This window comes from Simochromis diagramma, unplaced genomic scaffold, assembly GCF_900408965.1.
Source record: "Simochromis diagramma unplaced genomic scaffold, fSimDia1.1 OVJJ01000483.1, whole genome shotgun sequence".
Classification (NCBI taxonomy): domain Eukaryota; kingdom Metazoa; phylum Chordata; class Actinopteri; order Cichliformes; family Cichlidae; genus Simochromis; species Simochromis diagramma.
This window is the reverse complement of record NW_024386835.1, coordinates 3159504-3174303: the sequence shown is the minus strand read 5'-3', so window position 1 is coordinate 3174303 and position 14800 is coordinate 3159504. Positions and strand designations below refer to the sequence as shown.

Genomic DNA, 14800 nt, shown 5'->3' with positions numbered 1-14800 from the left:
GGTACACGATATTAGATTTACAGTCTTTGCTTAAAAAACAAACTTGGATACGATGTGTGTTTATCACTGGTTCGGGATTATCAGATCAGATTCAAATAAGTGCAGAATATCCTCATTTTCCATATTAAAAACAAAACAAAAAAAGAATTTCTTTGCTGTGATACTGCTGGTTTTATGCTTCTCGCTGGTTTCTGGCTGGTGGGTGCGCTGAAGTTGTTATTAACATAAATGTGAAGCTCTGATGATTTCCTCACCCCCACCCGTGCCACTACTGAGAACTGCAATCAGCAGTAACACCAGGCAGAGGATCTCGTGTCCTGTGATTGTAATGGGAGTTGAAGTCCGCAGCTCCACCGTGTCAGTTGAGAAGCTGTGTACTCATGAACTGCATCTCCCGTGACTCAGCGAGTGTCACTAATTTTACTCTGGTTGCACATGGTTCAAGAGATGTTGTGAAAGTCTTGCACCTGCTCATCAGTATCGACAGACTGATGCACAGCTCCTGTCCCGCATGAGGTAGCAGAGCCATCGAGTTCATTTCAGAAGACTCAGGTAAGATTAACACCACTGAGTTTCAGCATTTAGGCCAAGATTGACCTGTTGACTTGTTAACAATGGGAACGAGTTGAGTTGTTAGCTGAATGTCACGCCTGCAGACATGAGGGAAGATTGATTACAATTTGTTTGTTTTTTACATTTCTGTAAAAGCTTTATTTGTTATGTTATTATGTGTACCATTATTATATGATATTTATGTTTTTTTGGAATTAAATATATTAAAAAATGTTTTAGTATAAAGCTATTAGCTAACTTTGACTTTTTATAAATAAAAACCAATTTGAAAGACTTTCCATTAGTCTTTAAATAGAGTGGTCATTCTTATATGTGACGACAAAGAGATACAACCAGATCTCTCGGTCTCTGTTTATTTTGTAGGCTATATGGCATAATGTAACTCCTCAGTAGGTAAACAAGCTGATGAGCCGTAGGTCACTCCTGTTATGACCATGCTGCATTCCTGGACCGATGCTGCTATCATCTTTCATCAGCTGTTCGCATGTTTTCTTCTTTAACAGCAAAGCTTCCTATCGTCATGGACAAACAGCCCAGGGTGGTGTTTCGAAATGTGGGGCAAGTGTACTTCCCCCAAACCAGGGTGGAGTGCCACTACAGTCTGACCTCAGACCATCAGTGGAGCAATAGTGACTGGATAGGAATTTTTGAGGTACGGTCACCAACTACAGCACCATCCCATGTGTTGCATCGTGGTAGTCACATTGTGTGCTTTATGACATAGAGTATGTTTATCCTATTATAGATGGGATGGACTTCAGTCAAACAGTATTACACATACACATGGGCTACTGTTCCTGAAGGCTACACAGAGGGAACCAGTGTTGACTTCTGTGCAGTTTTCCAGGGTAAGAACTGTAATAAACGCTCCTGATGGTTAATGGTCTGTTTTGTTGTTGTTGTTTGTTTGTCTGGCTGAAATTGCCCTGTCCTCCCTGGTTGCACATTTGATAAATACTGTGTGCTTGTTTGTTCCTGTAAGCATAGATTCATATTTCATAATAAACTTTATTGATGTTAGACCTGGCTCTGATGCAGCACCTCAGTTCAGCATCTGTCTGAAATAAGCCTTTTTAGCTCCTTTTCATTGGCTGCCCCTCATGAGCACAACGACTAAACTCCAAAACTGTGTGCCTCAAAAAATGAATACGATAGATATCCCTTCACTTTGACATCATTTCATCTCAGAGTGATTACTATACAACCACAGACATAAAAATCTGAAACTTTAATATCCACCACTGTTTATGTATGACAGAGAACGAGGAAAAGCATAACGGGTCCTCTTTAAACCTGCATTCTTTCTAATAGCCAGCAGGGGGAGACTTTGGCTTCACCAAAGAAAAACTATTTTGTAGACGTCTCAGTATGCAGTATCCAGATAGGTTTATATTCTTAATTGTAACACAGGATGGTGAATATTTTGACAATTGTGGCCCCATTTGGGGAAAAAAGATCATTTAGGGTGTAGTTGAAAAGTTATGTCTGAAATATCAGTTTCTAAATCAGTCCCACCCTTTGCTTGTTCTGTCTACCTATAGACAAACAAATAAATAAACAGACAGATAAAACCCAAAATGTGGACGTCAAAGTGGTTATGTCCACCTCTCATATGCAGTCTGTCTCTGTGATGTCTTAAACTACAATCAACTACGCCCGTCAGTGGTCCCTGACACCCTGGGGGAAAACAACCTGCTTTCCCTGTTGCCAGCTATGTAGAGAATGAAAGTTTTAATTTCAGTTGTTCAGCAGTTGCTGGAAGGATTTGGGGTTTCCAGGCAGTCTGCTGAGCGAGCTCTAGGCCCGTGTAACAGACACACCTCAGAGTGCACTGCTGCATCACCACAGCAAAGTGATACCAGGGCGGTAAAAAAAGATGCTGCTGTGCACTTTCATAGAAGATTAGCTGTTGTTTTTAATGTTTTCACTGTGATCAAATAAAACTAATTTATGCAAAGCATTAGGAGCTTATAATGAGATTGTACTGCACTAGTTTAGTTTTTTGTATTTGGGCCTTATTTTGCATTATCGTAACTGTAACTGACAGTAACTGACAGCTAATTTTAGGCACTAGAGGATAATAAGAAATGTCTTCTTGATACAGCATCATACCTGCCCCGCCCCGGTACTGTAGAGTACCAATTTGTGTATGTGGACAAGATAGGAGAGGTGTGTGCCCGTAGTCGTCCCTTCACTTTCTGTGCACCCAAGCCGCTGGAGGAGCTTGAGACCCTGAAAGAAGAAGAAGATGCAGAGGATGGAGAAGAAGAGCTGCTCTTAGTCATTCCCAGAGCTCAGCTGCTGCAGGTTGGAAGAGAAAATGTTTATTTCTTTTTATTATCTTTGACACAGGAATTAGAAATATGCCTGAAAATGCTTCGTCATTTCTTTCTGTGTTGTCCACAGAGTCGGCTGGAGGAGTGCTTAAAAACGCAAGGAGGTCTGCAGCAAGCGTTGGATGTAGCGAAAAAGGAGACGGAGAATGAGAAAGAAAACAGCAGAAAAGCAAGAAGTGAATGGGAATATGAAAGAGAAGCAATGAAGGAGGAGATCATGGAGCTCAGAGACAACCTGAGACACAGCCGCGAGATGCTGAAGACAATCGAGGTAAAACACGAGGTGCACACTGATCACCAGTGGCGCACTGATAGCTGATCATTGAAAATTGATGAAAAGATATATTCTCTTTTCTCTCCATGCAACTGAAAGGATGCGAAATACAGTCAAGAAAGTCTGGCCTCTGAGCTGAGTAAACTTGCGGCTGAAAAAGCTGAAAGAGAGCAGTGCATCAAAGACCTGGAGGAGGATGTCGAGATTCTGGCTGAGCGAGAGAAAGAGCAAAACAGGGAACTGGAAAGGCAAGCCCTCGCAACACATGTCAGCTGAGTCATTCTCCAGCCACTTTGGCCTGAAAAGTGAATTTATTTATTTTTTACCACAGGCTGAAAGAAAGAGTGAAGAAAATGTCCTGTCAAATGAAGCACGATGAGGAGAAGAGGAAGTCTCTGCAGGTTAACTGCTGTGAAGCTTGTCACTCTATAACACACAAAAGCCAATAACCTGTCATCTCACTAAAAACAGACGAGAATCAGATGTTTTCCTGTCTTTTCTTCTGGCATATTCTCCCACATTGTTTCTCTTCATGCTCCTTGACTCCCCGAAGATGGAAAATGAGGATGCTCTGGCTGAGGCACGACTGCTCCAGGAACGTCTCGAGGCCAGCGACCACGTGGCAGAAGGCCTGCGTAGGGAGCTGAGGGACCTGAGCACCCGACAGGGTCACACCCACACTGACCTGCACCAAGCCCGACTCCAAGTGGCCCAGCTCACTCTGCAGCTGTCTGAGGAGAACCTCCTCCTGAGGGAGGAGAGGGCCAACTGGGCTTTGGAGAGAGAGGCATACAGACATGCAGCAGAAGTGAGGATGCAGAATATGCATCAAAGTAAAAAAAACAACAACAAAAAAACCCAGAAGAAACAACAAAAAAACTAAACTGTTTTCATGTTTTTGTGCAGACTGACAAAAAGAAGCTGCAAGATCTTGCCTGCGAGGTGCAGAAGAAGGAAGAGTGGCTCCAGGAGGAGAGGATGGAGAGGGAGAAACTAGAAGTGCAGCTCGGGAGAGAGAAAGACTACAATAAAGTAAGAAACTCAAAGCACATCGCAATCGCCGTTCAGCTCTAAATATAACTGCTTATGTGCCGCAATTCTGCATCATGAGATGCTCAACTTACAGTACAGAGAGCTGTGCCAGACTTCTTTCATTACTCACATACTGGCACAAATAGAAAAGCTTCCATGAACAGTGAGCAAACATTTCCTCACGACAACATGTGATGAACAGCAGGGAAGACGAGAAGACCCATCAGACTGGTGGGCGTTCAGGCGGTCTGAGTATAAATGTTGCTGCCCCCTGTAGGTGCTGCTGGGTGAGGCGAAGCGTGAGCTGCAGGAGCTGAGGGCCAGTTTGAGAAAGGTCCAGAAAGAAAGGGAGGAGGAACAGCTTCAAAACCAGGCAAGGATTCAACACCGGATCAACAGCACAGCTCACGATTCTTTAATCTACCACAAGAAACAGTATAGGGACGCTAAGCCCTGTGCTTTGGCTCTGCTCTTCACAGGATAGGCATGAATTAAACTGGCATTTCTCAACAGAACACAGCAAAATGTGTTTTTCCCCCCAAGCTCAGTTACACATTTTAGAGAGCGACTGCTGATTAGTTTAGGTATTCATTCTCATCACCTTCATTTCCCGATCAAATCTGTGTTTTTGTCATTTGAACCTTGCAGGATTTGGTGAACTACATCCATCAGTTAGAGCAGAGATTAGGGATTGTGTCAGAAGCTGAAGCAAGCAGTACAGCTCCCACGTGCATATGTAAGTAAAAAGATCTTTTTGCATGCCACGCTGCTATTTCATTGAACTGTAATGAAAACTAAGGTAAAGACTCATTGCTGGTTCATTCAGCTCCTGGCTCTACCCCTGCGAGTGATGAGAGTGCTTCCTCAGCTTCCTCCAGGTCAGTCTGTGCACCTGTTTCCTTGTCCAATGACCCGAAGCAGCCCGACAGAGCTGAGATCCCTCCTGAGATACAGATCCAGAGCGAGGAAGAAGACACACCAGCCTCTGACACACAGGTAAACCCAAGACTGATACACCTAGATAGGGATATATTTGACTAGTTGGCCAAATTAGTCTGCAATTTCTGTTTCACAGGTGAGTTTAATGCTGCCTGTTGGAAACCAACTACTAAAGTCTTAGACTTTAGACAAAGTCTAATGTGTCTAAAGTCACATTAGACAAAAGCACCAGATGTATCATCTGAGAGCGCCCATCGTCACAACATGTCTCCTAACTAATCCATTTAATCATTTTTGGCTTGTGTAATGAGCTTATTTCAATTCCTTATAGACAACTTCCTCATATTTGAAGTGGTTTCCAACAAATAACTGCATTTTGCAGTATAATGTAGATGATATTTGATACGGATTATGAGTACAGCACAAACGTTTGAGGCATTTCAGTTGTTGCATACAGTCAGAGTCATGAAGAACTATGTTCTCCTGCACCAGATTATTTGACCCTCACTAAATCCTAAACTAGCGGTTTTAAAAAGGCAAATGATGATCTCTTCGAATGCTGATTCGATTTATTTCATCTACTGCGCTCTACTGGGTACTAATTGCTCATTAAAGACTATTTGGATGTAATTTCTCAGAGCTCTTTTACACCACAGAAAATAAGATGAAAGTAAAATGAGCACCACACTATATTTCCGTTTTGAAACCCAAGTGTCCAAGTGTTCTGGGTGGATACAGACCCACAGTTCACCTGCATTTCTGCCTCTGTCTGTTGAACCAGGATGAGGAAAGGGAGCAGCATGAACCCTCCACTGCTGAAAGAAAGAAACTGATCCTACCAGAGCTCATCAACCCCGTGCTCAGGTGACACGGCTGGCTTTCCAGCAGTTACACTTCACACGCCCTCTTTTCTCCGCCACAGCTGAAAATAAGACTGAATAAAATAATAGGACGGTCATGCTAAGCGAGAAGGAGAACTGTGGAATTATTTACCTTTGCTTAAAACTTTCAACTCTCTTTGCCTCTGCAGTGAGCTGGCTGACTCCCCCATGTGGTAACACAGGGATGGATGGCAGGTTTCCCGTGTACCACTGCGGTATTATTTTATATGGGTCATAAGAACACTTGAGACCTATATAAAGTCCCCGTCACAAAGGGTATTGTGCTTTTACCTCAAGAGTGTCTTTTAGGAATTTGCAAGTCTTAGGTGGGCTAATTTTCGCCGTTGTTTTATGCTGTTTGTGGTTTTAATTCTGATTCAAACTTAGTGACACTCAGGATGAATTTTAAGTGCAAATTGAATTTTTGTTTTCCGAACTTTTAGATGAAGATTCATATTTTCGAACTTTTATTTTCATTATTAGGTGTCTGTGTCACAGCTGTTGTGAGATATCAGTTGCCCACACTAGCCCCCCCCCCCCCGGGCTCTGCATGTGAGTGCGACTGCACAAAGTGTGTCAAGTGTGTGGGTGTGGGTCACAGTCAAGTGCGAAATGCTTTGCTCCTGGCTCGTTTGGTGCAGTTCAGGTAAAAGTTTGTTATTCAATGGTGCTCTTTAATAAAACATAATAATGAATACCAGGTGAGTGCTGTGCCTAAACGTCATTATTTCACCGTGACATTTGATGATTTTTCCTAAAGTGACCCAGAAATGTGCAAAAATGTTCTTTGAAAATGTAATACCATTGTTCAGAAATGGTTGTACACCGATGCTGTTCCAGGTCATATTTGACCCGTATCTCTTCAGATAGATTTCAAGGTAGCACTTTATAATAGTGTCACAGTATTAAGTATAAGTATTAGTAAGCACTTAATTCATCATTTATCATTACTTCTCCTTAGTATGTCTTTGATAAATACAGGTGTTTATCCATGTGTTACTGTTACACCATGTACAGCAATGATAGTTGTGTAGCTATATACAGCCTTCATTGCTACCACATCACTGCTAATAATAATCATAATAATTGTATATTATAATGCCATGTAAATGACGACTTAAGCACTTCCTAATACCTTAATAAAACTTAGTAGTTTGACATTATTATAAATTGCTACCGATTTCAGATCCACCACTGTGGCTAATATCAAGGAGAATGATGGTTATAGGGAACCTTGAAACTATGAAGCCGTGCATGACAGGGGTTACAGAGCTCAAGGGGGACCCTGACAGAGACAAACACCTGCTGGCTGTTGAAACAGTGAAGCAGAAGGACAACATAGGAGTGATCATCTATGGCGTGCATAAGGAACAGAGGTCAGAGGGTGACTTGACGCAGACTCCAAATCTGCAAAAATCAGTTCGATTCAGTTTATTCTGAGCTGAGATTAAAGTGAAAGCCAAACTAGATTAAAAGAGGAGTTGTGGGAAGTCATCAGGTCATTAAAGAGACTGAACTGCCACTTTAGTGTGTGCAGGAAAAACATACCAGTCCTGCAGATGCAACATTTCCTACCGCTGCTTTCAATGCACAGACTAGTTTATGACAAGCATTTTTTAAATGTTGCATTAATCTTGACAATAACAGATTAGAACATACTTAAATCATTGTGGCTGTTATGTTTTCATGTCTCAAGCGAAACAGGACATGATATTGTGCGATAGCATGCGGAAAAATAGTCGTCCATTTATTAATGTCAGACACTTATTATCAAGGAATTCTTGGCCTGGGTCACATTGAAGTATGTGAGTGTTAAAAGATGAGTGGCTGCTTGGTTCAAAGATGTGTAAAGGGATTTCAAAGAAGATGACAAGTGGAGACGCTATAAGGTCTGAGAACAAAAAGAGCATTTATCAAAATACAAGAAACAACAAATAACAAATCACGAGCCCCCAAACAGCAAAATATAGTATTGACTTCTCATAAAAATGTAAAAACAAGAACATATCAACCCAGTTTTTGGATTTCCGTGTGTGTGTGTGTGTGTGTGTGTGTGTGTGTGTGTGTGAGTGCATGGATGTCAGAGCCATCAAAGCTATTTTGATACAAGTCAAGTTGAATTAAAACTCACGAGGAACCTGAATCCCTGAACACGATAGAGACAACGACCTTAATAAAAGCGGTAAGCATTGTAAATGTTTTGTCCAAATGTAACGTAAAATCCATATTTGATCTTTTTTAAATGCCGTACTCGTGTGTAGAGCTCCTTTTAAACTGCACCAGCTCAAATCCAGAAAAAACTAACAAGGTTTTAAAACAAATAAAAGAAGGAAAAAACCTTTTCCAAACTATCATGGTTATATGAAATACTTTTAAATACTGAACAGTTTGAGTCGGGCTGATCGTGTCCAAGGTGTGTTCTGTCCTTTCCCATGGTTGTTTGGTTCTAAGGTTTTCACAATAAAACAGCAAAATTACCAAATTTAGGAGCAAACTTGGTGGGCCTTTCTTATTTAACACGCCTTCTGTCTTTATCAACATAGCGCACACGAGAACCCCACTCAGTCACTCAGTGCCTGTTTGTGTCGGACAGTTGTTGGCCAGAACTCGAGCAGTCCCAAAACAAGTGTACGTGCGAGGGATTTCTCCAACCTAAAGAAAAAAAAAATCTAATATTTGTATGTTTTTTTTTTTTTCATTTTTAGTTGCAAAATCCATTTTATACACATTTACAGATGCTGATAATTGGACACTCACTCATGTGGATGATGGCAGTGATGTAACGTGTCTATTACAGCACCCTGTTTACTGGGACACACTCACACGCTCACGCACACACATCTGAGGTTTCTGTGATGTAAACGGCTTTTAATGGTTGTGTTTGCTTGGCGGAGTCTTTGCTTGCCTTAAAACAACAGGAAGAAAATCTTATGGCTTAACTGTACCTGGTTGTTTGAACGAGTGCATGTACTGAAAGTTTTAATGATTCCCAACCTGTGTGAAAGAAGAACGTCTGATGGAAAAGAAAAGAAATACTGTAAAAACAGCTGAAGCGTGGCCCTGATCAACTGGAGATATGTTTTCCCGCATTTCTCTGACATTTTTATTATTTGGCCCACGTGCTTGAGTTTGAATTAAAGCTGAAGTCCTCTTGCATTTCTTTCAGATTAGCCAATCACCAATCCTGAATGATCACACTTTGAGTTTGAGTCCTGCTCATGACTCCCATGACTCTTTAGCTATTGCTCTTTTTCCTTTTTGTTTTCCTCTTTTCTTCTGCTATTGCTTCACTGTGTCCGATAAAACTAACGCATACGATAAAAAGCACAAATGTCCAGTCAGATGCGAGGACTGAGTGTGAAAATATACACAAGAAAAAAAAGCAACACGAGGTCCCACAAACAAACAAAAGACAAAACAGTAATGTGTACATGCTTATAAAAACCATACAATGAAAAAATAAGTAGCATATCTCTGAATAGTAATAAAAGTAATTCTGAGAAGACATCTGTGGCATCTGGACGCCACATAAGAGTTCTGTCGCTGCAATGTACTCTTACCATCAATTTTATACAAAGCATAGCCCTTAATAGATAGCGGAGGAGTGCTTTTTTTGTCTCTCAACAACTGTTTTTCCTGTCTTTGTGCGGACAAAACCTTTTTTTTTTAATATATATATATATCTTTTAAACATTCTGGCACTGTGATTTTCTTTTTTAACTGTGCCCTCATCAATCCACTGAAATGTAGTGCTTTTGCGTCTCCAAATTCCTCACTTGCTACTATGAATTGAACACATTTTCCTTTCAGTCAGTATGTACAGTATACACGGATATGTGCTGTGCGAAACGCCGTTTTAACAGCTTTAATCTGTGAGGTTTCTACGAGCTGACGTTGCTCGGCGGCGGCGCTCGGCGAATCCGTGCGAGGCAGCGGTGTCGTCTTGTGTCTCTCTTTCTCTGTCTCACTGCGTCTTCCCTGTCACGCCTTTCTTTTGCGCGCCCGCTGCCGCCTCCCCCCACGCCTCTCCGTCGCTTTCTGCCCCTCGCTCTTTCTCCTCGTCCCAATAGTCGTCCTCTTCCTCCTCCTCTTCTTCCTCGAAGGCTGACTCGTACGTGGCCTTGTCCTCTTGCTTGATGGCTTGAATGGCAGGGGGAGCAGCTGCGCCGCTGTCGCCCGAGTCGCTGCTGTCCTCGAAGGAGTCCGGGTTCTCCAGCATCTCCCTGATCAGGGGAGGCATGGGGCCGGGGATCTCTGTCTTTAGCGTGATGGCTCTTTCTGCACCTGCACACACATGGACATTTATTTACTCGTAGGTATGAAGAAACAAAGAACGTCACATGCTAACAGACAGGAGTCATGTAATTTAAAATATGCTGTCTGGCAGACCTTTCTTCCAAGCATGAATTTACAGTAATGTCTGTTAAATGTTACGAAATTGCTTTGAGGCAACATTTATTTTATTTAAGCGGTTGCCTAACAAGCAATAGGAGCGTAGTTTGAGACCAGCATCATCAGTCTTTTCCTAACCGCTAACTGCTTTGAGCCTGAGCTAATCGGAGCAAAAAATACAAATCTGCAAAGATATTTCAGTACTTATGCGTGTTGAGCTTTGACACTGAAATCTATTCCAAACTGTGGTTGTGCTATGAAAAAAACAAGCTAACCTTTGGTGCTGATTCCCCTAAGGTCTGTGACTTTCATCAGCATTCGGGGAAACATGTGAGGCTTGTTCGGGCGTCTGCGTCGGGTGTAGATCTTCAGGGCCTCTAGCAGCGGTTCCTGCAGCTTGTCCACCTTCTCCGGCTCTTCCAAGTCCATACGGTCTAGTAGTGAAGTGAAGAGAGCGGACACAGCAAAACAATGACAAGAAGCGAGACACTGTTACAGCCTTTATGCTACCGACTGACTGCTAAACTGTGACCGTACACTGATGTCTCTTCCTTTCCATCAATAATTCCACGACTGCAAGCGGACACGATGCAAACAGACGCCGAACAATGACCCAAGTTTACCTCCGCAGATGAGACAGATGGCGCTGAGCAGCCCCGTCTCGGTGTCGTCCATCTCCAAAGGCAGCAGCTGACCGGCAAAGGCAAACACCAGGTCTGTGAGCGGGCCAAAGCCGGCGTTATGCATCTGGGTCCTGTTTAGAGTCAGGCCATCTGAGAAGGTCATCGTGTCCTGCTCTGGTGTGTAGCGAGTGCATATCCTCAGCATCTAAGCAGGGGAAGAATATGATGAGGCATAAACCAGAAATTTCTAGACGGAAGTTCACGTTGAAATTTTTTCACGGGAGCTGTTCAGAATCACAAAGCAGCGTGACAAATAGAGAATAGCTTAGGGATGTGGAGGTGTAGTCGATTAAAGGGGAGGAGTAATAGGAACGTGGCGCTAGTACCAGGATGTCCAGACATGCAGATTTGAGGAGGGTGATCTGGTCAGCGATGGTGAGCGTAGTGAAGCCTGGTAGCCGCTTGGCAAACTCCACAATCTTTATAATGCACTTAGTGGAGAGCTCACTGAACTTATCCCATAGGCCCAAGTCCAGCTGCACTCTGTGGTCAGCACTTGAATTCTGGGAGAGAGAAAGAGGGACACTTTTTTTTTCTTTCTGTGTGACTGTGCAAACTCCACATAGTGTTTGTCCTTCCTGCAAAGCGGTGAGCTTAAGTGGAGCGCGAGTGTCGAGAAGTGGGTGCAATTATGTGCTAAAAAAAAGACTCACTGTGGTGTATTTTCCTAGTTGGCACAGAGACGGGAAGGTCTCTTGGTGAGCTTTGCTGACTTTGTTGACCAGCTCCTCCAGTTCTCCACTTAGTTCGTAGTTCTCGGGCAGCACCACTTCCTCCTTCACGTCCTTCTTCTTTTTGTTCCTGTCGTTACGCACCGCTACCGGGACACACGTGCACGAGATGAGGAAAAGACACAACTCCTTTTGCTTTTTCCTCGATAGCGACACACCGACAGCCCGTAATATCTGAGACGCTTACCTTCTTTGGACATGCCGACCTCAAAGCACTTCTGCAGCCGGCAGTACTGGCAGCGGTTGCGGGTAACTTTGTTGATCTGACAGTTCTTGTCTCTGTGGCACGTATACACCATGTTCTTTTGAATGCTGCGCCTGAAAAAACCCTAAAACAGACACAGGAAAATGTCTTGGACATGGATGCCACACGATAAATACATAAAAAACTTAAAAAAGCTACTGTTGTTAGTCAGGATTTGGTACTATTTAGTGGATCAGTGCAAAGACTGTCTAAATAATTTAATCTTCTGATGTCACAGAACTATAGCAGATATCGATCCCAAGTAGACGCTGAAAGAAAAACTGGCACATGTATTTTTCATGATTGCTTTTTTGCTAAAGCCCATCAGAATTTAGAAAATCCCACGACAAATGAACACCGTGTCACAGCAGCCAGCCGCGTTAAAAGTACTTTGGATTAAAAAGCAGGAGAGCCTAAAGCATTAACCAGCCAACTTCATACTGTACGTGGCTACATGAGTTAGCTGATACAACGGGGAGGTGGGCAGTGGAGCGGTGCATCAGTCATCTCACATCAACAAGGCTCTAGGTCGGTGAACTGAGTTGAGGTGATTCTGGATGTGTTAGTGTGACGGTAAGTGTTTAACCTGCGATAGCTGGTTAAAAAATAAGCAGTGATTACAGGGTGTGGAACCGTGAGAGGTAGCCAAGGGTAAAAGAAATAAATTGTCCAAATGTAGTTGCATTTGTCATAGTGCTATGGGACCTGGACTGGTTTTCTACTCTATTTGAGCGCTCAAAGCTCTTTAAACAACATGTTTCATTCCCACAAGCACTTTTTTGTTCTGACTCTAAGTTCTTTCACACTCTGGTTAACACATTGGGAACAACTTGGGATTCAGTATCTTGCCAAAAATACTTAGGCAAGCAGTCTGGAGCAGCCAGGGATCAAACCACCAACTGTCCAGTTAGTGGATGACTTGCTCTACCTCCTGAGCCACAGCTACCACAAGAGTAATGGCTCAAACAGCACAGCACTGTGGAGCAGCAATTGTTATCAGACCACTGGAGCAGATATCTTGTTTCACTTGAAACAAACAAGTTCTGAAGACATTTTTAGGTTTTATTTACTTATAGCCAAAAGAAGCCATTTGCCTGTCACAAACAGCAGCACACCGTTCATTTGTACCTTTAATCATGTGCAGTTACATATGGATACACTAGAGGGCAGCTCAGCGACAGCAAGCACATCTCTGTGCACATCTGTCTGCCTTTCTTTTCAGGGGACCTCAGCTGTTCACATTAGCTGTAAACTCCTCGTGTATCTCCAACTTCATTTACCTTGCAGCCCTCACAGGAGCTCACTCCATAGTGATAACCAGATGACTTGTCCTGGCACACAAAGCACGGCTTATAAACGCGAGGAGGAGGAGGCGGCGAAGGAGAGCTTGGCACCATCTCCTCCGAACTGGTGCTCTGGGTCTCCACGGCTGCGGAAAAAGCACAGAATGGAGAAACAGTTGAGTACTCTTATGAATTCAGAGCATCTTGTTTATATTTATTCTTAAAGTCTTTGAAACTTTGATGAAAGCTAATACAAAGTGATTAACAGAAAGAGTGGTCAGCAAACAACCCCCCCCCAACCCCACGCAGGCCACCCCTCTGAGCCAGAAGGCAAGCTCAAAGGCAGACATTTTTAAGAGAAAAGGGAGGAGGGGTGGCACTGCTGACTGACAGGGACTTAAAAGAGACACAATTAGCTGATGGCCAGATGGCCCTGCTGATAAAAATCTGATTGGCAGCTGAGATTTGATTGGCTTTTCCATTTACTGGTGAGTGTGGGGGGAGGTGAGATACCCCTGCTGAATTTTTGACTGGCATCTGAATTTTTTGTGTGTTTGTGTGTGTGTGTACGAGTGTGTGTAAGCTCCCATTTTTATTTGAAAGGTCGTCCCTAGCCCCATGTGAACAAACAGAGATGAGATGTTTATGAGACTCTGCTGTCTCCTTATGTTCCTTCTCACTGTCGCGCTAAAGAAAACTGCACACTGTATAACACCATATGCTGACCCCAGGCAATGCCATTCCTCTGCCGCATGTGAAAACGCTCAAAACAAATGATACAAAATGGATACAATGACGCGTTTAATCAGCCGCGCCTCCTCGCGCTGCAGTCAGAGAGCAAAAACCGCAACACGCCTGGTACGCATTTAAAGGCGACGACTACGAAACAAGCAGATTCCTTTCGAACGTGCCTTTCAACTTTCACCTTCACTCACCCCAACTTCACCTCTCTCTGCCCATTCCCACCCCCACTCTCTTGTTTCCTGGCCCTAAATTCCTCAGTGCAGGCCGGACAGGGTTTAATAGTAGCCCAGGCTCATAAGCAGGCCTATAAACGTTGTGTCTCGGATGGGAAGGAGGCCCCCAGCCAGGGTGACGGCCTCTTTATTGGGATCCAGTCACCTTGGGCAGCTATTCACATCAACAGCTCCATCCTTGGATCCCTTCCTAGTAAAAATAAAGAATCTGGGGTCAAAAACCCAAAGTCACAGCCCCTCCTGTCACCTTCAATGGGTAGCACAGGACTGAACCAAATGTCTTGCCCCAACCCCAAACACTGCAACCCCAACCTGAACCCCCGCTCTGTCATTAACAAGAGCGGTAAGGTTTCAAAAAACAGAGGGGCAAAGGCACAAAAGGAATAATCTAATAAAAGTAGAGGAAAAAATGAAAAGAGAAAGAAAGAGGAGGGGGAAAGGAGGTGAGCTTCAGG

General features: G+C 43.3%; 2 protein-coding genes across 5 annotated transcripts in view; one reads left to right on the top strand and one right to left on the bottom strand.

Annotated features, from left to right (window-relative positions):
* Positions 1-98: 98 nt before the first annotated feature.
* LOC120731722 (calcium-binding and coiled-coil domain-containing protein 1-like) lies at positions 99-6740 on the top strand. The gene is made up of 14 exons (XM_040028896.1): positions 99-552; positions 1077-1225; positions 1319-1421; positions 2678-2880; positions 2980-3180; positions 3283-3431; positions 3515-3584; positions 3737-3991; positions 4090-4215; positions 4493-4588; positions 4864-4951; positions 5042-5211; positions 5936-6018; positions 6185-6740. Exons 2-14 carry the CDS (start codon positions 1094-1096, stop codon positions 6210-6212), a joined length of 1704 nt encoding a protein of 567 aa, XP_039884830.1. The 5' UTR covers positions 99-552; positions 1077-1093; the 3' UTR covers positions 6213-6740.
* A 1180-nt stretch (positions 6741-7920) lies between these two features.
* LOC120731723 (retinoic acid receptor gamma-A-like) overlaps positions 7921-14800 on the bottom strand; it is a 46364-nt gene continuing 39484 nt past the window's right edge. For all 4 annotated transcript variants that reach the window (XM_040028900.1, XM_040028899.1, XM_040028897.1 and 1 more), the window contains 7 exons: positions 13366-13514; positions 12029-12170; positions 11764-11927; positions 11437-11613; positions 11051-11255; positions 10703-10861; positions 7921-10319 (listed from right to left, as the gene is read on the bottom strand). In XM_040028900.1, the coding sequence (XP_039884834.1) occupies positions 10000-10319; positions 10703-10861; positions 11051-11255; positions 11437-11613; positions 11764-11927; positions 12029-12170; positions 13366-13514 (1316 nt within the window). In that variant the 3' untranslated portion in view covers positions 7921-9999. The remainder of the gene's footprint in view (positions 10320-10702; positions 10862-11050; positions 11256-11436; positions 11614-11763; positions 11928-12028; positions 12171-13365; positions 13515-14800) is intronic.